The sequence below is a fragment of the Oryctolagus cuniculus genome, chromosome 13, assembly GCF_964237555.1.
Source record: "Oryctolagus cuniculus chromosome 13, mOryCun1.1, whole genome shotgun sequence".
Taxonomy (NCBI): domain Eukaryota; kingdom Metazoa; phylum Chordata; class Mammalia; order Lagomorpha; family Leporidae; genus Oryctolagus; species Oryctolagus cuniculus.
Window position 1 is genome coordinate 45,271,975 of NC_091444.1, and position 25,336 is coordinate 45,297,310.

The following is a 25,336-nucleotide window of genomic DNA, read 5'->3' on the forward strand; positions in this document are numbered from 1 at the left end:
CTCCCTATACCACAAATAATCATCAACCAACTTTGCATAATTTTTTATAGTTTGGACAAATGTTTTGTTTACAGAAACTTAGTTAATTTGCTTTAAGTTGTTGAACAGCAAACTGGGGGATGCTTGTTCTCCATTTCAAATGAGAAAAAAGAGAAAGGTGATCTGTTTCTTCAGCTTTTAAGCCTGAGCTGAGTTGCAGATCGGGTTGCTTTAAGCTTTCTGCATTAAAATTACCTATAACTCTACTTGTCTGTGGTGAATTCCCTTATTTGTAACTCAGTGGCTGCCAAACCGAGGAAGAAGGCTGTGGTGACCTTTTCACCTTTTACCCTGAACAAAGAATGCTTCTTGTAAACAAAGAACATTACTAACACCTTTTACCCTGAACAAAGAATGCTTCTTGTAAACAAAGAACATTACTAACAATACCTGAGTAGCATTGATTTTTAAAGTAGATAGATAGCATCTGTTTTTCAAGTGGTTGCAGCGGCGACCATTGGAGGGTGAACCAACGGCAAAGGAAGACCTTTCTCTCTGTCTCTCTCTCTCTCACTGTCCACTCCTGCCTGTCAAAAATAAATAAAAAATAAAAAAATTTATTTTTAAAACTGGTAAGAGGGACTGGTGTTGTGGCAAAGTGGGTTAAGCTGCCACCTACATTTCCTGCATCCCCTATGAGTGTCGATTTGAGTCCCAGCTGCTCCACTTCTGATATGGCTCCCTGCTAATGTGACTGGAAAAGCATTAGAATATGGCCCAAGTGGATTGGCCTCTGTTACCACATGGGAGACCCAGGTAGAGTTTGTGGGCCCTGGCTTTAGCCTGCTGCAGCTCCGGCCATTGTGGCCACTTGGGGAGTGAATCAGCATTGCAAGACTCTTTGATTTACTCCCCGGATGCTCACAATAGCAGAGCTGGACTAGACTGAGGCCAGGAACCATGATCAATCCAGATTTTCCCAGGGGCAGACAAGGGCACAAAAGCTTGAGCTATTGCTTCCTGCTTCCCAGGGTACACATCAGCAAGAAACTGGAACTGTAAGTGACCAGGACTCCCATCAGGCACCCTGAATGTGATGCCTGCAGTAACTTCACTATTGTACCAAACACCACCTCCTTTTTCCAGTTTTAAAATCATGTTGATTATTTTCTTATTTTTGAAGTTTGAAAGTTCTTTGAATATTTTGGGTACCAGTCTTTTGTTAGATATACATTTAAAGCATTTTCTCCAGTCTTCAATTTATCTTTTCATTCCCCTAACAATGTATTTCTCAAGCAGAAGTTTTTAATTAAGTTCAACTTAGCAATATTTCATTCACTGCTCCTGGTTTAGATGTTGTGTCTTAAAAGTTACTACAAAACCCAAACTCACCTAGATTTTGTCCTTTGTTCTTCAAATTTAGTAGTTTCAAGTTCAATTTTAGGTCTAAAAATTTCGAATGAATGTTAGTGACACATAGATGCTCTGTCTAGTTTTTTTTTTTTTTTTTTTTTTTTTTTTTTTTTTTTTGCAGATAGATCTAGTTTTTCCAGCACCATTTATTGAACTTGCTTTATGGCCTACTATGTGATCTATCCTAGAAAGATCCATGCACTGATGAAAAAAAATGTGGATTCTGTAGTCGTGGGATGAAATGTTCTGTAGATATGTTAGGTCCATTTAGCCCACAGTGTGATTAGCTCTGTTATTTCTTTGTTAATTTTCTGTCTATTGATGAAAGTGGGGTGTTGAAGTCCCCCATTATTATTGTATTGGAGTCTATATCTCACTTTAGGTCCATTAACATTTGTTTTAAATATCTGGGTGCCCAGCGTGCATATTCATTTATTATAGTCACATCTTCCTGTTGAATTGTTACCTTAATCATTACATAATGCCTTTCTTGTCTCTTTTAACAGTTTTTTGTTAAGTCTATTTTGTATGATATTAGGATGGCTACACCTACTTGGAATATCTTTTTCCATCCCTTCATTTTCAATCTATATGTATCTTTGTTGGTGAGGTATGTTTCTCGTAGGCAGCAAAGGAAAGGGTCTTGATTTTTAATCCATTCAGCCAGTCTGTATCTTTCAATTGGAGAATTTAGGTCATTTACCTTAAAGGTTACTATTGATAAGTAATGACTTATCCCTGATTTTGCCATAAGTATTCCTATTTTTTGTTTTGGATTTCCTTTCTACTTTTACTAGGAAATTTTCTGCGTTCACATTCTTTCATAATGATGACTATTGTGCTTTGTTTCTATACGTAGCAAATACTTAAGTAGCATTTTTAAGGCTGAATAAGTGGTAATAAATTCTTTCAATTTCTGTTTGTTATGGAAGGTCTTCTTTTAGCCTTCATTTATAAATGAGAGCTTTGCAGGGTACAATATTCAAGGTTGACAGCTTTTTCTTTAACACTTGGACTGTGTCCATCTTTCCAGGCCTATAGGATTTCTAATGAGAAATCAGCTGCTGAATATCTAACACAATCTTAAGCAACAAAAACAAAGCCAGAGACATCACAGTACTAGATTTTAAGACATATTATAGGGCAATAATAATCAAAACAGCCTGGTATTGGCACAAAAAAAAAAGATGTGTAGAAATCAATCCACATGTCTACAACCAACTAATTTTGACAAAATAGATGAAATCAATCCCTGGAACAAATTCAGTCTCTTTAATGAATGTGCTTGGAAATTTGAATCTCAGTGGCAGAAGTATGAATCAAGACCTCTACTTTATACCTTATAGAAAAATCAACCCAAAATGGATCAAAGATTTAACTCCCCTACCTGATACCACTCTATTGCTGGAGAAGACCATCAGGGAGACTCTGTAAGACATTGGTGTTGGCAAAGAATGCTTGCAAAAGATCCCAGAAGCAAGGCAATAAAATAAAAAATAGACAAATAGGATGGTGTCAAGCTAAGAAGCTTCTGCACTGCAAAGGAAACACTTAACAATGTGAAGAAGCAACTGACAGAATGGGAGAAAATATTTGCAAACTATGCAACTCAAGAATCTCAACAACAACAAAACAACCAATCCAGTTAAGAAATGGGCAAAGGAATTGCATGGGGGTTTTTCAAAAGAGGAAATTCAAATGTGCAACAGCTACTTGAAAAATTGCTCAGGACTGCTAGCCATCAGGGAAACACATACAAAAACCACATTGAGGTTTTACCTCATCTCTGTTAGAATGGGTCTCATGTTGAAATCAAAAAGTGATAAATGTTGGCAAGGATTGGGGAAAAGGCACCCTAATCAACTGTTGGTGGGAATTCAAACTATACATCCATTGTGGAAGACAGTATGGAAATTCCTCAGAAAGCTAAAAATAGATCTACCATATGAACCAGTCATCTCATTCCTGGAATTTACCCAAACAAAATGAAATCAGTATATGAAAAAGTTAACTGTAACTTCATGTTTATTACAGCTCAATTCACAATGGCTAAGATATGGAATCAACCTAGATGTCCATCAACTAATGACTAAAGAAAATTATATATATATATATATATACACACACACACACACATATATATATATATATATATACATTATGGAATATTATTCAGCTGTGAAAAAGCATGATATCCTGTTTTTCACAACAAAATGAATGCAACTGGAAATCATTATACTTAGTGAAATGAGCTAATTCCAAAATGACAAATACCATATGTTTTCCCTGATCTGTGGTAACTAATAGAGTACAAAAAATGTAATGTATATTAGTGAAATCGACATTTTGAAAATTATATATATATAATTATATATATATAATTTCATTATATTTTATATATAATTATATTATATTTTATATTATATTATATATATAATTATATATATAATTAAATATATAATTATATATAATTTTATTTTTTAATATATATAATTATATTTTATATAATTTTATATATATAATTATATATATATAAACAGCCCTTGTTTCCACTGTTGTGGTACCCTTTTTTTCTTTTTGTTGAATTATTTATTTAGTGTAGGGTTAATCTTGATTATAAAATAAATTATGGATTCATTATAAAAATTGAAAGAGTCAGAAAGGAAGGAAGAAGGGAGGGTGAGTATATGGATGGGAGAAGAAGGGTAGGGTGGGAGGTATCACTATGTTCCTAAATCTATATATATGAAATACATAAAATTTGGTCACCTCATATAAATTAAAAAAATTGTTAAAAACAAATTAAAAATAGTCAATTTGTCTTTTTTTAACCAGTTCCACACTATGTAGATGACTGCAGCTTTATACTGTCTTGCTGTTCATTGTTTTTCATTTACATCATGTTTTTATTAGGTTTATACACATTTCTTTTTGTTGTAGTGTAAATAGTATTCTATTTTTGATAAAAAAGTCCAATTGCTAAATTCTGGAATATGAGAACGTTTAACTTTTGTGCGTTAACCTGGTGTCCTGCAACCTTGTTCTAATTTCTTACTGCTAGGAGTTTTTTGTTATAGATTGTAGAGATTTCTCTGTAGATAATTTTGGCATGTACAAACAGTTTGCTTCCTTCATAGTCAGTATACCTCCTCTACTTTAATCATATTAGCAAGAACTTTCATTACAATTTTTTAAAAAATTTTAGTTATTTGAAAGCAGAGTAAAAGGGAAAAACAGAGAAAGAACTTCTGTCTACTGGTTTACTCCCCAAATTCTTTCAACAGTCAAGGCTGGGTCAGGCCAATCCTAGGAGCCTAGAACTCCATCCAGCTCTCCCATTTGGGTGGCAGGGTCCAAGCACTTTAGCCATCATCAGCTACCTTCCCAAGCATATTAGCAGGAAGCTAGATTGGAAGCAGAGTAGTGAAGACTCAAACCAGGCATTCCAATATAGGATGTGCCCTTCCAAGTGGTGATTTAATCAATCATGTGGCACTGAGCCTACTTTATGGAACAATTTTGAATCACAGTGATAACAGCAGACATTCTTGCTTTTTCCTCATCTTTGGGGAAACTTCCTAATTTCTCACCATTAGGATGTTAGCTATAAGTTCTTTGTAGATGCTTTTTGAAAGTAGAAGATGCCCTATAATCCTAGTTCCTAAGAGATTTTTCCTTTTTTTAACCATCAATGGGTGTTGCTTTTCATCATAGTCTGTTTCTGTATATATTGATATGATGTATTATACTCACTGATTTTCTAGTGTTTACTGGTCTAGCATATCTGGAATAAATTCCATTTGATCATGGTGTGCAACTTCTTTACATATTGCTGCATTTGATTTGTTAAATTATCTTAAAGATTTTATATCTTGATTCATGAGGGCTATTGGTTCACAGGTTTCTTTTTTATTAATATCCTTTTCTAGTTTTCACATTTGGCTCTTTTCAGAATGTTATTAATAATGGATTCAATTCCTTCAATAAATATAATTCTATTCAGATGATTTTTCTTCATGTTAACTTTAGTTTAGTCTCTCAATGAACTAGTCCACTACATCTAGATTAGTAAATGTGATAGAGATTTGTGATAATAATCATTTATTGTCCTTCTAATAGTCCAAGGCTCAGTACTGATGGACTTTTCTCATTTCTAATAAAATAGTATGTTTCTTCTCTATTGTTTTTAGGTAACATGGCTAGAAGTTTAGTAATATCATTAACTTTTCCAAGAACTGTTTTGATTTTAGATATTTCTTACTTTCTTCTATAAGCATTCAATGCTATAAAATTTTCCTCTGAGCACTACTTTGCTTCATCCTACAAACTTTGGCTAGCTGTATTTTCATTTAGTTTGAAATATTTCTTAATTTCTCTAGGAACTTCTTTGATATATATTTTACTTAGAAATGTGTTATATAATCTCAAAATATTTGAGATTTTTTTCATCTCTCTTCCTGTTACTGACTACTTTAATTTCATTGTGGTCTGAGAGAATACATTCTATGATTTGCATTCTTTTAAGTCTGCCACACTGTGATTTCTTATCCAGAATGTCATAAGTTCTGGTGACTGTGAGGTGCAAATTTCAAAAGAATGTGTACTCTGCTGTTGCTGGATGAAATACTCTATTAATGTAAATTAGATCTAGTTGACTGATGGTGTTCAGTTCAAGTGTATCCTTGCTGATTTGCAGCCTTCTCCTCTGTCAATCACTAATAGGGGGGTATTGAAGTTTCCAACTATCAAAGTGGATTCATCTGTATCTTGAAGTTCTATGAGCTTTTGCCTCAAGCATTGGATGCTCTGTTGGGGGATATATACACATTAAGGATCAATATTCCTCCTTAGGGAGTTGACCCTTTTCATTTTATAATGCTATCTCAGTCCATTCACACTGTTTAGATTGAGCAATTTATAAGCCATAGAAACCTGTTTCTTCCAGTTACAGAAGCGTGCAAGTCCAATCCCAGTTACAGTGAGGAGCTATTTCTCAGAGATGGTGCCTTCTAGCTGTGTGTCCTCTCAGGATAGAAGGGGCAAAAAAGCCCCCTAGAGTCTCCTTTATAGGGCCATTAATCCCATTGATGAGAGCAGGGTCATCATAACTCAAACACCCCCCAAAGGTTCTACCTATCAATTTCATCAGTTTAGAAGTGATGTTTCAAAATATGATGTGGGCAGCAGAGAGTACAAACCCAGATCATATCAGATGCCATCTTTATCCTTGATACTTCCTTTTCTTTAAAATCTGTTTTTTCCCAATTAGTATAGTTTTCTATATTTCTTTTAATCAGCATTTATCTAGTATATATTTTTCTATCCTATGACTTTTAATCTATGTATACATTATATTTATCTGAATTTCTTATAGACAACATACAGTTATGTATTATTTTTAATCCATTCCAACAATCTCTTCACTTTTTTAAAAAAATTTGTCTATATACTTGAAAGGCAGAGTGACAAAGGTACATCTGTCATCTGCTAGTTCACTCCCCAGAAGCCCATAACAGCCAGGCTTAGGCCAGGCCAAAGATAGGAGCCTGTAACTGCATGCTGATCTCCCACATGGGTGGTAGAGCACCAAGTACTTGCCATTCTTCCACTGCCTTTACAGGTTCATCAGCAAGAAACTGGGTCAGAAGCAGAGCAGCCTAGATGCAAACCAACTCTCTGATTTGAGATGCCAACATTGCAAGCGGTGCTTAATCTGCTGTCCCACGACCCCGGCCCTCTAAGATGACTTATTTTAATTGGTATATTTAGAAAATTGACATTTAAAATGATTACTCATAGTTGTATTAAGACTTACCATATTTGTTACTTCATTATTTTTTGTTAGTTTTGTTCTTTTTCATTTCTTTTTCTGTTTGCCATTTTATATATTCTTATTTTTAAGTGGCTGTTAGTGTTTTCTGCCGAGTTTGCAATATGCAGTTATGACTAATCCAAGACTACTTTCAGATAACACTGCACCACTACCTGAGTAGTGCAAGGAGTTCCCCCAATCCCTCCCTCCTCTCTCCCATCATCCTTTATAGCACTCATTTCACTATCCTTAAGCATATTTCATTTCTGTTACAGCATTTTTTTATTTCTAACATTTTCTTTTGATCAGTTCTTACATTTCCATCTCTCTATTTACAAAACAAATCTGTTCTTGCATGTTGTCACCTTTTTCCATTACAGCCTAAGCTTATTAATCACACTGAATTTCTTGTCTGGTGTTTCCAGCAATTGTGCGATATCTGAGGCTCAGCCTTCTTCTGATGCTTAGTCTGTTTCTTCAAACTGACTTTGTCTTTTAGTAGGCTTTGTGATTTTGTGTTGACAACTTAAATGATACACTAGGTAAGGCAATTAAGAAGTCTGTAGCATGAAGTTTTATGTTTCACTGGCTAGAAGTCAGTCTGTTTATTGTTTTGTAAAACTAAATGCAACAGGGACCACTAATCATTTCCGTTGCCTTTGGGTTTCTCCTTAAATAAGATTTGTAACATGGTACTCTTTGAGTTGTGTGTGCCTATCACTGTATAGCAGTTCCATAATGTGTGTTGGTAGTTGGAGTGAGGGGAAGTTTTCACAGTGCTCTGATTGTGTCAGTCTTTACTGACACTGAATCCCTGGATTGTGTCCTTTAAGGTTGCCTCTGGGCTTTATTTTTGTCTTTCTAGATGAGACAGGGAGTTTGAGGTAGCTGGAATTACATATTTTCTTTCCTGCATATGGAAGGCTACTGAGGGCTAGAGTTGGGTCTTTTTTTTCTCCTTAAATTCACTAGACCGGGTTAAACCCCCCAGCTCTCTTTAATTTATCTTGAGGATAGACCTGCTCAGAAAAACAATGTTCTGGGTGTAGCTCACAATGGCAGGTTTCCCCCTCTTCCTACCAAAATCCTGGGGTGATTTTTCTCTGCTCTTCATTTGTGAGAATTTGATAAGATTCCCGGAGGTAAAACTGACAAATATTTTGGAGCTCCCCAAACTTTCCCACAACCCCAGAATATTTAATTTTCAAAATTGTGAACAATAAGCCTCCCACAGCTCATGAATTATGATTTAGTTTCCCACTTTGTACCGGTTCCTGCAGGGCTGTCTTAGGGTTCTATGAGTGAGATTTAATGTGTCCACTTTATTTTCTCTCCAATTTGCAGCAGCTTGCCTTTTTTTTTTTTTTTTTTTTTGACAGGCAGAGTGGACAGTGAGAGAGACAGGTCTTCCTTTTCTGTTGGTTCACCCCACAATGGCCTTTGCGGCCGGCGCACTGTGGCTGGCGCACCACGCCGATCCAAAGGCAGGAGCCAGGTGCTTCTCCTGGTCTCCCATGCGGGTGTAGGGTTCAAGCACTTGGGTCATCCTCCACGGCACTGCAGGGCCACAGTAGAGAGCTGGCCTGGAAGAGGGGCAACCGGGACAGAATCCGGTGCCCCAACCGGGACTAGAACCCGGGGTGCTGGTGCCGCAGGTGGAGGATTAGACTAGTGAGCTGTGGCGCCGGCCAGCAGCTTGCCTTCTAATATCAAATACTCTGTTGTATCTAAGAAAACGTGTTGGTTTTCTGTTTGTTCAGTCCTTTTCCTATTGTTTGTTAGACTGGAGACTACAAGTCTTACTGTTTTGTTTAATTGTTTAATCTTTGTTTATGTCTCTAATTCCAGAGCCACAAGTAGCAGTAATAGTTTTACCCTATATCCACCCAGGATTTGGGGTTCATGCAACATAAAATATATGACTGGATTATATTTTCATTAATATGGGCAGCATTGTTCCTATTTCTATTATTTCTATCCTTTATATTACTTCTCCTATGTGAGGGAAATTTTCCATTCCATTAATTTTAGGTTTTTCTTTCTTGTTTATGAAATGTGAGTGTGTTCAGAGTAAACTCTATGAACCATGCATTCTAAGGATGGAGCAATAGCTCAGTCCACTGCTTTGTCCAATCAAGGGTGATTAAAAGCACACTCTTAGCAGCACAGCTGGAAGTAGATGGGGCCAACTAATGTTACATTTAACCTCCACTGATGCTTTTTACACACAGGTTTAATAATCTAAATACCTAATGCAATGGGTGAAGCATTACTAATATCCAGAGATGTCCATTTAGAGACTCCAAGTCAGCATCAGTGACCTGGCTCCAATGTTGCAGGCACCGTTTGCAGGAGAGGGTCTTCAAGAAAAATAACATTTTCTATCAAAGCTTTATCTGGACAACCTACATCCATGGATATATTTGTTGAAATAGCCAGTCTCTAGTCCATATAATTCTGGAATTTAACATTAGCATTCATATCTTCTGTTACCTTTTCATATCCTGGTTGAATGTTTTTCCTTCAAAAGAATGTTCATTGAAAATAAATATTGAGGAGTTACTCATTGATAAACTTGACAAAAATTTAATTAGATAATATTTGTTTTAGATGACATCATTTTGTGCTAATTTAGCAAATTCATTGAAATTTGTCCTGTCATATATTATAAGCACTTGCTGTGATTACAATATAATCTTTGAATACAGTATAAACTTCATTGTAATTTAATATCTTTATGTGTATGTTCTTTGAATCCATATTTTTATAAAAATCATGATAAAATTATTTCTTTATAAAACTATATTGTTGTAAATTATTATGTTACTGGATCTATATTCAACCAAAATTTAGAACATCAAAATAGATGTTACCAAATTAACCCTAATGGTTGATTTTTAGAAAGCTGTTTCAAAGAATAAATTATTAGTGCTATATGGATTGACATTTCAGGAATATTTTCTTAAAGAAATGTAAAATTAGAAACCAATGAAATTAAAATGACTTATTTCCTAAGAATAGTAACCATTAAACTTTTTCAAAGTAATGGATATTTAAAAATTATTAAAAATAATTCTTTGCTGAGTACTATCACTAAAGAAACTCCTGAAAATAAAACACATATGGTTTTCATAAGATGGAAATATCTATATTGTAACTTCATGCTTTAGTGGGTTATGTTATAGTAAGAAACAGCATTACATGGAGCTCTTAAATAATCCTACTATTTTTTCCATTGGCACTGTGGAAATTCCTGGCTAGCATGTAATTGTTCTACTCAATATACTGGTGATATTTAAAAAATATAAACTCATCAAATATTTTCATTAGTTAGTGAAGTTGACCACAGTTTGAGATAGTGGTAGGATCAAATAATAGGATAAGGTATGTTGGCATATGCTGGGGAATTTGCTTGTAGTGGGGAGGGGGTAGCATGGAGTTTTTTGTTGTTGTTAGATTTATTTATTTATTTATTTGGAAGTCAGAGTTACACAGAGAGAGAAGGAGAGGTAGAGAGAGAGAGAGAGAGCGAGAGAGAGCACGAGCAGGAGAGAGGTCTTCCATCTGCTGGTTCACTCCCTACTTGGCCACAACAGCCAGAGCTGTGCTGATTTGAAGCCAGGAGCCAGGGGCTTCCTCCAGGTCTCCCAGGTGGGTGCAGGGGCCCACAGATCTGGGCCTTCTTCTATTGCTTTCCTAGGCCATAGCAGAGAGCTGGATCAGAAGTAGAGCAGCTGGGACTCAAACCAGCATCCATATGGGATGTGGGCACTGCAGGCAGCAGCTTTATCCACTATGCCACAGTGCTGGCCCCAAGCATGGAGTTATAAGAAGCAGAACAAGAAGAAAATCCAAAAGGGGACAGGCATTTAGTGCAATGGTTAAATCACAGCTTGAGACATGTTTATGCCATATGAGTGCCTGTGTTCAACTTTCAGTTCTGCTTCTGTTTCCTGCTGATGTGCACTCCAGAAAGCAGCAGGTGATGGCTCAAGTAGATGGATTCTTGACAACCATGTGAGAGTTCTTGGTTTCTGGCTTTAACCTGGCCCAGTCCTGGGTATTAAAGGCATTTTTGTAGTGAGCCAGTCGATGGAAGATCTCTTTCTAAGCCTTTCAAATGAAATGAAAAATAAATTTTAAGAGGAAAGAAGAGAGTGGAAAGTGAATGGGTTTGGCAAGAGCATGTAGGATTCACTGAAGAGTAAAGAACAAAAAAGAATAAAGAGACAAAAAACAGGCCGGCACCACGGCTCACTTGGCTAATCCTCTACCTGTGGCACCAGCAATGTGGGTTCTAGTCCCTGTCGGGGTGCCGGATTCTATCCCAGTTTGCTCCTCTTCCAGTCCAGCTCTCTGCTGTGGCCCGGGAGTGCAGTGGAGGATGGCCCAGGTCCCTGGGCCCTGCACTCGCATGGGAGACCAGAAGGAGGCACCTGGCTCCTGGCTTCGGATCCTTGCAGCGCACTGGCCACAACACGCCTGCCATAGCGGCCACTTGGGGTGTGAACCAAGGGAAAAGGAAGACCTTTCTCTCTGTCCCTCTCTCTCTCACTGTCTAACTCTGCCTGTCAAAAAAAAGAGAGACAAAAATAAGCTACAAAAACAATAAAAATAAATACACTGATAACTGAAATACACAAGAGAACTTAAAAAAATTCAAGGAAAATTGAATTATAAGTTTATTTTGGTATAAAATTTTTTGAAATCCATGCACAGTTACTTAATAATACATATTTTACAAGAAATTTTCAAAGACTCCTTGCATATGCTAAAGATGGAGGGTAAAACAAAAAAAAGAAGTGTTTAAATGTTTGGATAATTTTGTTTTCTGAACTGAGTTCTCCAGAAAAAAAAATTATAAAGTAAATATAATAAAATCATTCCTTTTTAAATCATTGTAATATAAATAGGATTTATGCACAAAGTTAGATTCTGTATAGTTGTAGGGTAATCAACAAGTTCGGTTGGAACCCCCACTTCTTATTTTTAATTTTGAGAAATTGAAAATATTTGCATGGATTAGAGAATGAAGTATCCACCAAACCCTTAACCTGAAGTCTGTTTGAAATGAATGCTTGTGTGTGAAACTGAAAAGTCAGCTGACCCAAATTCCTTTCATACTGAATCTTAGCTTATTTCATTTAGTTGAATAATCAGTATAAAATCTGATTTTTGCTTGGGAAATATTGCTTTCCCAAAATATTCAATTTGATTATGATTTTAATCTCATATTTCAAGTTTCCAAACTCTGGGAAAAGTTTTCAATTTTTCATTAGTCTATGTTCAACTTGATTTATTTTTATTTTGCTTTATTTCTGTTACTAGTTGAATTTTTTTACTTATCTGAAGTGTTTTATACTGATGGACATTGGCAACATGCTTAATTTCTGGCAGTGGAATATTTCATATTATTTTTGGAATGTCAGTTTAATATCTTCATATGTTATGAGATGAGTGATATTATCTCATCTTTTGATAATTACATTTTGGTTAAATGTTATAGTTATAAACTCACAGTAAGAGCATAAGATAAAGGCTCCTCTGGTCATCTGTTGTCTTCAGAACTGCCTTTTCTTCTGCATTAATCCTGGATAGTTTCTGTTAAAGTGGGAAGAATTTCTGCACATTCTTTTGGTTGCTGCTATAATGTGAATGATTTGTACCCATAATAAAACCCTGGTCTAACATGGGCGACACAAATACTAGTTTTAAGTCCCCTAGTTTTTTAGATGCTTAAGATGGCATACAGAAAATGGTAGGACAAAATCAAGGAAGGTCCTGTTAAAGATAGAAAGGATAACATGGGTAAATTTACTTTATAACACAGTTGTTACAGATTAAAAAAATGTGATTGTCAGTGTGCTGAGCTATCATATAGACAGATTTCATGCTTTCATTCATTAGTCACAAGGAGTTCTTCTGATTGCTGCTTTTTTAGGTGTATACAGTTGAAGAATCAGGACTAAATATCCTGGTGTGGTCAGTGGTTGGAAATAAAAGAACTGGCTGGACGTATGGACATGTGTCTGTCTCCAGTAACGGTCCATTTAAAGTGGCAATTGAAGCTGATTTAGGTGGAAATGAGAACATCTTCATTGCCCTTGATGACATCTCTTTCACCCCAGAGTGCATGTCTGGAGGTAAGTGATTCTTTCAGAAAACAGGACCAAGTATAGTCTTCTAATATCTGCAATATAGAAGAATTGGGAATTCTGAGGAATTGCTGTATTTTCAAGTCCATGCCTACTCATACATTTGAAGTTGGTATAGGTAGTATGCAGAGAAGTTGGTATAGGTAGTATGCAGAGAAGTTTCCTGCCCGTGAATTTTGCCATGAAATTTTCATGTCCTCTAGGCAACAACAACAACAACAACAAAACCCTCTGCACTAAAATTATTAAGAAACTATGAAGAAATTTAGGTAATCAATGTGGCTTTATTGCCTACTTTCTTCACACCCAAAGGTTCACAGTAACTTTATAAGACCCCCCCAAGCCATCTGTTATCTTTGAAACTATCTTCTCTCCCCATGTTAACATTTCCTTTCCCTAGGCTAGTTCTCTTAACCTATTATAACTGTGCAATATAGAATGCTTGTTCTATTTCAAAAAGAAAACAGAAGTTCTGTCATAAACTACATTTCTATGAAACCTTCCCCTCCACTGAAATCAGAATTTCTATTCCCTAGGTTGCTTCTGATTAAGTGAGGCTGTTTGTTCTCTTACAAAATATTCATTTTTATAAAATATTTATCTGAAAGAGAGGGAGGGAGGGAGAGAGGGAGGGAGAAAAAGAGAGAGAGGGAGAGATATCAAATGACCTCAATGGCAAGGGCCAGGCTGAACCTAGGAACCTGAAACACCATTTAGATCTCCTATAGGTGGCACTTGGTCCACCATTTGTTGTTTTCCTTTTTTTTAAAAAAAAGATTTATTTATTTATTTATTTATTTGAGAGGTAGAGTTACAGACAGTGAGAGGGAGAGATAGAGAGAAAGGTCTTCCATCCATTGGTTCACTTCCCAAATGGCCGCTACGGCCAGGGCTGCGCTGATCCAAAGCCAGGAGCTTTTCCGGGTCTCCCATGTGGGTGCAGGGGCCCAAGGACTTGGGCCATCTTCTACTGCTTTCCCAGGCCACAGCAGAAAGCAGGATTGGAAGAGGAGCAGCTGGGACTAGAACCGGCGCCCATATGGGATGCCAGCACCTCAGGCAGAGGATTAACCTACTGCGCCATGGTGCCAGCCCCTGTTGTTTTCCAAGGTACATTAGCAGGGAGCTGGATAGGAAGTGGAACAAATGGGATGTGAACCAGCTCTTGTATGGGATGACAGCATTGCAGGCAGCAGTTTAACTTCTTGTGCCACAACACCACCTCGTCTTGATTTTTAAAGTATAGTAGGGTCATTTTCTTTGTTTCTACCCATGCCTTATTTAAAATGTTGGTTTTAGAGCCTTATTCTAAAGTTCCCTTTCCATGGTAGGCATTTGGCATAGTGCTTAAGACAGTAGTCAGTCCCACTCCTGGGAATTTACCCAAGGGAAATGAAATCAGCATATGAAAGAGTTATCTGCACCCCCATGTTTATTGCAGCTCAATTCATAATAGCTAAGATATGGAATCAAACCAGATGTCCATCACCTGATAGCTAGATAAACAAATTATGGTATGTATACACTATGGAATACTTCTCAGCCATAAAAAGAATGAAATCCCAATTTTGACAACAAAAATGGATACAACTGGAAACCATTATACTAGTGAAATAAGCCAGTCTGCAAAAGACAAATACCACATATTTTCCCTGATCTATGGTAACAGAGTACCAAAAATGTAATGTATAAGAATGAAATTGACATTTTGCCATTCAATGATTGTTTACAGCCTTGTCTCTACTGTTCAGGAACAGTGATTTTTTTCTTCTAACTATCTCTTGAACTCTTTGGGTAGTTAATCTTATGAGTATGCAGGAAAAATGAAAGTAGGTAATTGTAAAAATAAGAGGGAATAGGGAGGAAGTGTTGGGGAGCATGGGCCAGAGGGAGAATAAGGTGGGAAGTATCACTATGAGGTTTATATACCTTAAATAAAATTTTAAAAAGGCATCATCACCCCATATCTGCATATCTAGACTTACATTTTAAGTCTCCTCCTGATCCTAGTTTACTGCTAATGTGCACGCTGGAAGGCAGCAGGTGATGGCTTAAGTACTTTTGTCCCTGCCACCCATGTGGGACACCTGATTGAATTTCTAGCTCTTGGCTTTGACCTGGCCCTAGACATTTACAGGCATTTGGAGAGTGAACCAGCACATGGGACACCCCTGCCCTGACCCACTTCTCAGATTAAAAATAAATTAAAAATTAATTATAAAACAGAAGTGTCCATTCCTTCAAGGACACACATCTGAGTTCTTACCCTCATGGTTTTCCTGTGGAACCTACACTCTATGCAATCTCAACTTCCAGGTAATGCAGTCTGTGTGAAACCTTGAGCTCTTGATTCCGATAACCCTCATCAAAATTCTTTGTTTTTTAAACTTTGTTTTAAAAATTGTTTTGTATTTTAAAGGCACAGTGGTGGAGAGAATGAAAGATAAAGAGTGAAAGAAATCTTTCATCTGCTTATTCACTCCCCAAATACCAACAACAGCCAGACCTAGGCCAGGCTGAAGCCAGGAGCCAGAAACTCTACCCCACATGCATGGCAGGGGCCCAAATAGTTGAGCCATCCATCTTCTGCTGCTTTCCCAGGGGCATTCGTAGGGGAAAAAAAGCTGAAAACTTTTCAGGAGTTGGATCCAGTATGGAAACTAAGTGTCTGAGAACAGATGCCAAATAGCAAATAATTATTTTCAAAGTGAATATCTACAGTTACTAAAACTAATATAAACAGAAGAATGTGAACAGAAGTTCCAAATGGATATAAACATACTTAAGTGCACTTATATATGTGAATATATTCGTGCACATATATGTATGCACATGTAGAGAGAGGTTATGTGAAACTATGAAGCTACTCACTAGTGATTCAAAGGAGAGAGCTGGAAAGTGGACTAGTGACAACAAGAGAAAACCTCTCTAACATTTCATAATGTTGTCTATTTTTCCACCATCACAAAATTTTTGATTATATGAGGTTATATGAAGATAGAATATTTATGCAATTGCAGTCATTAGCAGTGGCATCACTATTCTTGGTTAGGAAGGAAGCCTCTACAGTTGTGGAGAATAGTGATGTTAAGTAAAAATCTTCTCTTTTGGGGCCTCAATATGGTGTTTCATCAGCTCTCAATTTTCTTTTAAGTCTGCAGTTTCTGTAAGTGATTTGGGAAGAGTGGACTCTGAGAATAAGGCATGCACCTCTCTACCACTGTCTATTTTCTCTCACTTTTTTTTTCAATTTTGTGTATTCCATGAGACTTCTGTCTTTTTACACACATGCAGCTTTCTTACAGCAAAACACATACCCTCTTTCCTACCTTGTTTTGTCCCCCATAAGTCCTTTGTCCCTCTCTACCTGGTCAGGGCTCTCCTATTTCCTTCCTTCCTTCCTTCCTTCCTTCCTTCCTTCCTTCCTTCCTTCCTTCCTTCCTTCCTTCCTTTCAAGATTTATTTTTTTTTATTTGAAAAGCAGAGCTACAGTGAGAGTGAGAGTGAGAGTGAGAGAGAGAGAGAGAGAGAGAGAGGAATCATCCATTCACTGGTTCACTCTCCAGAATGTCTACAACAACAGAGCCAGGCCAGAACAAAGCCAGGAGCTTCCGGGGCCCCAGCACTTGGGCCATTCTTGGTTGCTTTCCCAGGTGCATTAGCAGGGAACTGGATCAGAAGTGGAACAGTTGGGTCTTGAACAAGCATCCATATGGGATGCTGGCTCCCTAGGCAATGGTTTTACCCATCAAGCCATGGCACCAGCCTCTCCTATTTTCTATAGTCAAAAGGGAATCTCATCCATCTTTCCAGGAATATGTCCACTAGCAGATACATGGAAATTAGGTGTTTTTCTTATGGTTCCCCCACAGAGGTGACTAGAGTTCAGTGCCCCCATAGAAATGACTAGGTTTTAATAAAAAATCAATATTTGGATAATTTATGAAGGGCTCACATAGAAATATAACAAATAAACCAAAATTTTCATGAACTGAAGTGAAAAAATCATAATCTCCCCCATAGTTTTTATTATATATTTGAATGTTGTTAATAAAATACCTTTTAAAATATAATTACCGATTTATAACTGATGTATATTTGCAATGAGTGATTTTACCATCTATGTGACTCAGTAAGGTAGTATTTCCAATAACTTAATTTCTGCTCTTTAAACTGAAGTTTGATATGCACATCATTTTCCTTTTAAAACAATATATTTTGCTTTAAGTAAACTTACTAATCATAAAACTAAAAATCCATTAGATTTTCCTTAGGCATTTATGAAATCCATGGGACTGTTTCACTGAATTTCACTGTAAATTATATGTATGAAATATTTTTATTGCTATAAGAAATAGATTCCCACAACTGTCTAGACATAAGTAAACAACAAAAGTTAACATTCTTTGCCCCCTCAAAGAAACAAAATATCAGGGTAGAGAACCACCTGCAGAAGTCAGAATGAAGAGGAGTGTGGTTATCAGAGCCAAGTCTTAGTTCCTGGGAATATTGAAGTTGGTTAATGTTGGTAGTTCCCAAATCTTTTATCCTTGGTGGGTTTTCTTCCTTGAAGATTTTCCTTTTCATTCTTCTAAGATTTGTCAGAAAACAAAAATATAAGGTTTACTCTTAGATAGAACACTAATGACCAAAGTCCTTTTTGTACAATCTCATAAAACTTCTGAAGCAATAGGTTGGAAAACCATGGCATGCATATGAAATAATGATCACTTTAGTTACCAAATTACAGAAACATTTTCAAAAGTATCAAGAAACATATTTTTTTAAAATTTATTTGAGAGTCTGACAGAGTCAGAGCTCCATCCGCTGAATCATTCCCCAAGGGTTCACCATGCAGTGGCTAGGCCAGATCTAAGTGGTGAACCAGTAATTCCATGTAGGAGCAGGCAGTCAACTTGAGCTCTGACCTGACTGTTGCCCTCCAGGCTGCTCAGCAGGAAGCTGAAATCGGGAATGGAGCCAGAATTTACACCTAACTGACATCTTAACTGCTAGACCAAATGTCCACCCTAGGGTTACATATATTTTTAACAGAGCCTTTTAGTTTCTATTTTACTGATTTACATTTTTACTATTATGGTTTATTACATCAGTGGAGACAATTAGTCACTGTGTTCTTTAGCTTACCCACTTTGATGATCTAATCCCACATTAATTATCAAGGAAAGTCTAATCACTATTAGACTGTTGATTTACTGTGTGCCAGTGTAGGAAATATTTATTGAATACATATCTAAAGCTAGTAACTCCACTGGGCATTGAGATATCATTGTATTCTCAAAGGGAGGTTAAACTTTGTCCAGCTCTGACTTGGAGTGTCCTACCTCTGTATGAAATCAGATAAATACCTGGTGAAGGCACTGTTGTAAGGATGGTATTAATGCAACTGCAATTTCTTGATGGCACCTATGACCCATGTAGCTTTAATTGTGAATCTTATGCTGTTTCAGAATATTTTCTCTCATCTCCCAAACTCTAAAGTATTTCTTAATGTGTTTCCTAATGAGACACATGACAGATGATGTTCATGTGCTAGTCATACTATTTTTACAAGATTGACAAAACAGCAGTGACTTACCTCTACTGGAGTATACAGGTTGGGTTGGATGAAGGTAAAAGCAACTTTATGGTTGCTACAGCCTTGACTCTGCTCCAGTATACAGAGGATAAGTCAGTTGTAAACTACAGTATGAGATACACTTCCTTGTTGATTCTAACACACTTGAAACGTGTGATTGCCTCTTACGGGGATCCCCCTCTTATCTCACCCATAAGTCTAATGGCTTAAAGTGACCATACACACTTGTCACCACCCCACACACAATACTAAAATAAAGTTTATAAATGGCCGGCGCCGTGGCTCAATAGGCTAATCCTCCACCTTGCGGCGCCGGCACACCGGGTTCTAGTCCCGGTCGGGGCGCCGGATTCTGTCCCGGTTGCCCCTCTTCCAGGCCAGCTCTCTGCTATGGCCAGGGAGTGCAGTGGAGGATGGCCCAGGTGCTTGGGCCCTGCACCCCATGGGAGACCAGGAAAAGCACCTGGATCCTGGCTCCTGCCATCGGATCAGCGCGGTGCGCCGGCTGCAGCGGCGGCCATTGGAGGGTGAACCAACGGCAAAAGGAAGACCTTTCTCTCTGTCTCTCTCTCTCACTGTCCACTCTGCCTGTCAAAAAAAAAAAAAGTTTATAAAATAAAGACACATAGACTAAGCAAATATTGGCTTAAAAATAAACAAAATTGCTCTTAAGTCATATAATAAATCTTGCTCAAAGTGAATCAGTACTTTCTTGAAGTATCTTTGTTCCCTCCTCTCTATTTATCACAGTCACTGACATTTGAGTATTCCCCAGTCTTTGCTTATTTCTTTTTAAAAAATCTTTAATGTATACAAACTTCATGCATTTCATATATATAGATCTAGGAACATAGTGATGCTTAAGCACCCTAACCTCCATCCCACCTGCACTCCCAACCTTCGTCCTCCTCCCTCTGCTATTCCCATTCTTATGAGTATAATGTCAACTGAAAATACATCTTTGCTTATTCATGGAGAGCTGCTTCTGCCTAAGAGTTTGCATAGTCTTCCCTTCAGAGTGCCAATTCATGTTCCTTCTGCATCAGAAATATTTCTGTGGAAAATCTGAGAAACAATCCAGCAAGGATTTAATTTAAAAGAACACTTTGATGATTGGATTGTGCTATAAATCAGCTTCTTTGGGAAGCCTACCCTGAGGCATATCTCTGTGGATTATTCATAAAATTCATAAATAGGGGGTGAGTGTGATAGCACAGTAAGTGAACCTACTGCTTAGCAAACCCACATCCCATATCTGAATGCCTGATTTAAATCCCAGCTATTCTGTTTCCAATCGAGCTTCCTGCTAATGCAGTCCTAGAAGGCATCAGGAGATGATGGCTCAAGTGGTTGAGTTCCTGCTATTCATGTGAAAGATCCAGCTAGATTTCTAGGCTCCTGGCTTTGGTCTGGCACAGCTCCAGCTGTTGTGGGGATTTCGGGAGTGAACCACAGGATAGAAAAGTCTGTCTGTCTCTATCTGTCTCATACTCTCCCTCTCACTTTCACTGTTTGCATTTTAAATAAATTAATGAATTTAAAAATCCATAAATAAAAGTAGTTTGAATGTGTAAATAAAACAATTACTGACTGGTCCCCACTGCTATTTGGCTCTATTTATTTCTTTTAATATACTGATGAGTTCATCAACAACTGTCAAAGAGACAATGAGGTGTATAAGACCCTCCAAACAATAACATTCCTGAAAAGTAGTGCAACCCTATGTATTCACATACATTCCTTGACCTTGAGAATCATTAATCAATATTCAACATTCTTTGCCCATGCTTATTTTTCTATCTAGCATAGTTTTGAAATTTTATGTTTTAATTGACATAGAAAAATGTGTATGTTGGTGGGATAACATATGATGTTTTGATATATGTGTACACTATTTAATGTTTGAATCAGGGTAATATATCTCCTTAAACATTTACTATTTTTTTCTGGTTAAAAAATTCAAAATTCTTTCTACTAGCTTTTTTGAAATATATAATAAATTATCAACATATGTCTTCACGATTTTGTGAAAGAGAATATTAGAACTCATTTCTTTCATCTCACTATAACTACTTTCCCTTGACCAATGATGATTTGTTTATGAACTCAAATCTTTGCTGAGGAACACTTTTATGTAATGAAAATTTATTGAATGCTAAGTTTTTGAATATGTAAATGCTCTGAACTTAAGATCCTCATCTGTTACATGAGTTGATTGGGTTTGAACAAGATTGTCTTCAAGATTCATTCCAGTACAATATTTTACACTAAACTAGGACTTCATCTGCATTTTAGATACAGTGACATTCAGTCTTTGGGCACTAAATTGGGATCTCAGAGCAAAACCTAGTGTGACAAAACCAGAGTATATTGGAAAAAACAGAGTATATTGAGGGAAGGCTCCAAGATGGTGGAATAGGGAGGGAGCTCACTGATAATCTAGGAAAATATAGTTTAATAGAAGTGGAAATACTGTAGTCTCAGGGAAGAGTTGGGGAAAAAACTGCAGAGGAAACTCTTCCGGAATTAGAGGAACATGGTGGACCCAAGTGGAGGGCACGAGCAACCATGGCTCAGGAGCCCAGCTGCCGAGTCTACACACCAGCGCTGGAAAGGGAGGTTAGGCAAAAACGCAGTAGCCCGAGACACTGGCGGAAAAGTGGCAGGAAGAGCCTAGAGGGAACTAGGCTTGAAGCCCCATGGGGTAAAGTGCACGAGCCGAACTAGAGGAGAGAAAAAAAAAATAAAAGGGACTGGTATAGACACAATTCTTTCTCTCCACTCACTTTACAAAGGTGAGTGAGACAACAGAGCAGGCACCATTTTGGATATATGTAACAGCTGCGCCAGCTCAGGGCTGTGCCCATCCTCAGCCAAGCAGAAAAACCTGACTCTAGTGGGGAGAAATAAGAGGAGGCTAAGAACTAGTGAATGTGTGGAGCTTATGAACCGGGACTGTTAAAAAAAAAAAAAACTGAGGGTGTGTGGGAGAACACACAGTGTGGCTGAGACGTGAGTAGTCTCGGTGGGAGATGCCACAAATTTGGGAGGCTTTGGCTACCCGGTGAGAGACATTGCAGGGGAATCTGAGCTTACACTGAGGACTGCACAGATCCTTTGTGTGGTCCTTGGGACAGAGCAGATAAATATTTTACCCACTGGGGCTAGCATTCAGGCACTGATTGTCATTGAAGAGAAGAGCTCAGCTGAGTGGAATTACTTCCCTTCTGAATTAAAAAAAGAGAGAGAAAGAGAGAGAAGATTTACCATTCCAAACCTGGGTGTGTCACCTTTGGCACACTCTTAACCCTGAAGAACAGAACTGAGCAGAGCTCTCTGGCCACACCCAACACAAGCCTCTAGAGATTCACCAAAAGCAGACAGTCCACTTAATCTAGAGTCATAGTATAACGAGAAAAGCCACCACAGTGAAAAGAAAAACAAAGAAGAAGAAACCAAAGAATATCCCCACAATGCCAAAAAACAAATGCAGAAACCAAGGACAAGAACAAGGAAGATATCACGGCTCTCACAAATATACATGACACTCCAACACAAGATTATGAAGATGATGAGACAGAAGAAATGCGAGATAGGTAATTCAAAAAATTTATGATAACAACATTTAGAAGCAATCAAAAACAAATGCATGAACTGCTGAAATCCATGCAGGACAGGACAGAAAATCTATCTTGTGAAAATGAAATCTTAAGGAGGAATCAAAATGAAATGAGGAATTTAGTAGAACATGAAATTGAGTTATTGAAAAGAAACCAAAATGAAATGAAGAATTCAATAGAACAAATAAAAAAACACATTGAGAGCCTTAAAAGCAGAATCAGTGAGATAGAAGAGAGAATATCGGACTTAGAAGACAGAGCACAGGAAAGTATACAGTCTAACCAAAGAAAAGAAGAGGAAATTAGAAATCTAAAAAATATTGTTGACAATCTACAGGATACTATTTAAAAACCCAACATTCGGGTTCTAGGAGTTCCTGAAGGCATGGAGAAAGAGAAAGGATTAGAAGGCCTTTTTAGTGAGATACTTGCAGAGAATTTCCCGGGTTTGGAGAAGGACTGAGACATCCTAGTACAGGAAGCTCATAGAACCCCTAGTAAACATGACCAAAAGAGATCCTCACCATGACACGTTGTAATCAAACTCACCACAGTGAAATATAAAGAAAAGATCCTAAAATGTGCAAGAGAGAAACGTCAGATTACTCTCAGAGGATCTCCAATTAGACTCACAGCAGACTTCTCATCAGAAACCCTACAGGCTAGGAGGGAATGGCAAGATATAGCCCAAGTACTAAGTAAAAAAAAACAAAAAAAAAAAAAACAAAACAAAAAAAAAAACTGCCATCCTGTGGGGAGCAACTGGGAGCAACTCGGACTAGACTAAGTTACTGGAATTAAGACTTATTCTATGCATCTGCTCTCCCACAATATGGCGCTGGGAGAGGAGGAAACAGCTTCTACACAGCTGCCTCCAGTTCAACCAATAAACTGTAGGACCTACTCCTGATTGGAGGAGAGCAGCGTACTCGGTGTGTGGGTAGCAGAGTTGGGATTGGTGGAAGAGGACTATAAAGGAGGAGAGAGACAACATGCACCAGGAACATCTATCTGAAGGAACACCTGTGCAGCCCCCGAGAGAGCCGGCCGGCGGTATGCCACTCCCCCGCGGAAGTGGGGAAAGTGGCTAGGGGGAACCGCCCTTCCACGGAGGTGGAAGCGTCGGTAGCCAACCCAGGAAGAACCAGCAGCAAACCCGGGGAGGGCCGAGCAGACAAAAGAACAGCGCAGGGTCCTGTGTCGTTCCTCCATGAAGACGGGGAGTGACATAATGGTGCCGTGACTCAGATAGGAAGCCTAGGCAGGGCTTAGTGTCATTCCTCCACGAAGAGGGGGAGCGACACCATCCCAGAATATTATATCCTACAAAGCTCTCATTTGTGAATGAAGTGATAAAGACCTTTCATAGTAAACAGAAATTAAAAGAATTTGTCACCACTGGTCCAGCTCCTCAAAAGATGCTTAAAGATGTATTACACACAGAAACACGGCCATCAGTACCAAAGAAAGTAAAGGAAGAAAATCTGTAAATAAAAGACCACATGAAGTTCAAAGCATATATTAGAAATATCTTTGGAAAAATGATAGAGCAGAGTCACTACTTATCAATAGTCACATTGAATGTAAATGGCCTCAACTCTCCTGTTAAAAGACACGGAATGGCTGAATTGATTAAAAAACAAAACCCATCTATTTGTTGCTTACGAGAAATACATCTTTCCAACAAAGATGCATGCAGACTGAAAGTGAAAGGTTGGAAAAGATATTACATGCCAACAGAAACCAAAAAAGAGCTGGCATAGCCATCTTAATATCAGACAAAATAAATGTTAACACAAAAACGGTTAAGAGATTATTGGAATTCATAGAAGAGTTTGGCAAAGTATCAGGATATAAAATCAACAGCATTTGTATAAACAGGCAATGCTATGGCTAAGAAAAACTTCTAAGATCAATCTCATTCACAATAGTTACATAAACAATCAAATACCTTGGAATAAACTTAACCAAGGAAGTCAAAGATATCTACAATAAGAATTATAAAATCTTAAAGAAATAAATAGAAGAAGATACCAAAAATAGAAAAATCTTCCATGCTTATGGATTGGAAGAATCAGTATCATCAAAATGTCCATTCTCTCAAAATCAATTTGTAGATCCAATACTATATCAATCAAAACCAAAGACTTTCTTCTCAGATCTGAAAAAAATGATGCTGAAATTTATATGGAGACTCAGGAGAATTCAAATAGCTAAAGCAATCTAGTGCAACAAACACAAAGCCGGAGGCATCTCAATACCATATTTCAGGATATACTACAGGGCAGCTATAATCAAAAAAGCATGGTACTGGTACAGAAACAGATGAATAGACCAATGGAACAGAATAGAAACACCAGAAATCAACCCAAACATCTACAGCCAACTTATATTTGATGAAGGATCTAAAACCAATTCCTGGAGCAAGGACAGTCTATTCAACAAATGGTATTGGGAAAACTCAATTTCCATGTTCAGAAGCATGAAGCAAGACCCCTAACTTACATCTTACACAAAAATCTAATCAATATGGATTAAAGATCTAAATCTATGACCCGAAACCATTGAAATTATCAGAGAACATTGGAGAAACCCTGCAAGATATAGGCACAGTCAAAGACTTCTTGGAAAAGAACCTAGAGGCACAGGCCATCAAAGCCAAAATTAACAATTGGGATTACAGCAAATTGAGAAGTTTCTGTACTGCAGAAGAAACCGGCAAGAAAGTGAAGAAGCAACCAACAGAATGGGAAAAAAA

General features: G+C 37.5%; 1 protein-coding gene across 1 annotated transcript in view; it reads left to right on the forward strand.

Moving 5' to 3' along the window:
* The window catches only part of MALRD1 (MAM and LDL receptor class A domain containing 1), a 397,632-nt gene that overhangs the window by 310,924 nt on the left and 61,372 nt on the right, over positions 1 to 25,336 (forward strand). Inside the window, exon 29 of the mRNA XM_008268638.4 lies at positions 13,146 to 13,347. Coding sequence (XP_008266860.3) covers positions 13,146 to 13,347 — 202 coding nt within the window. The remainder of the gene's footprint in view (positions 1 to 13,145; positions 13,348 to 25,336) is intronic.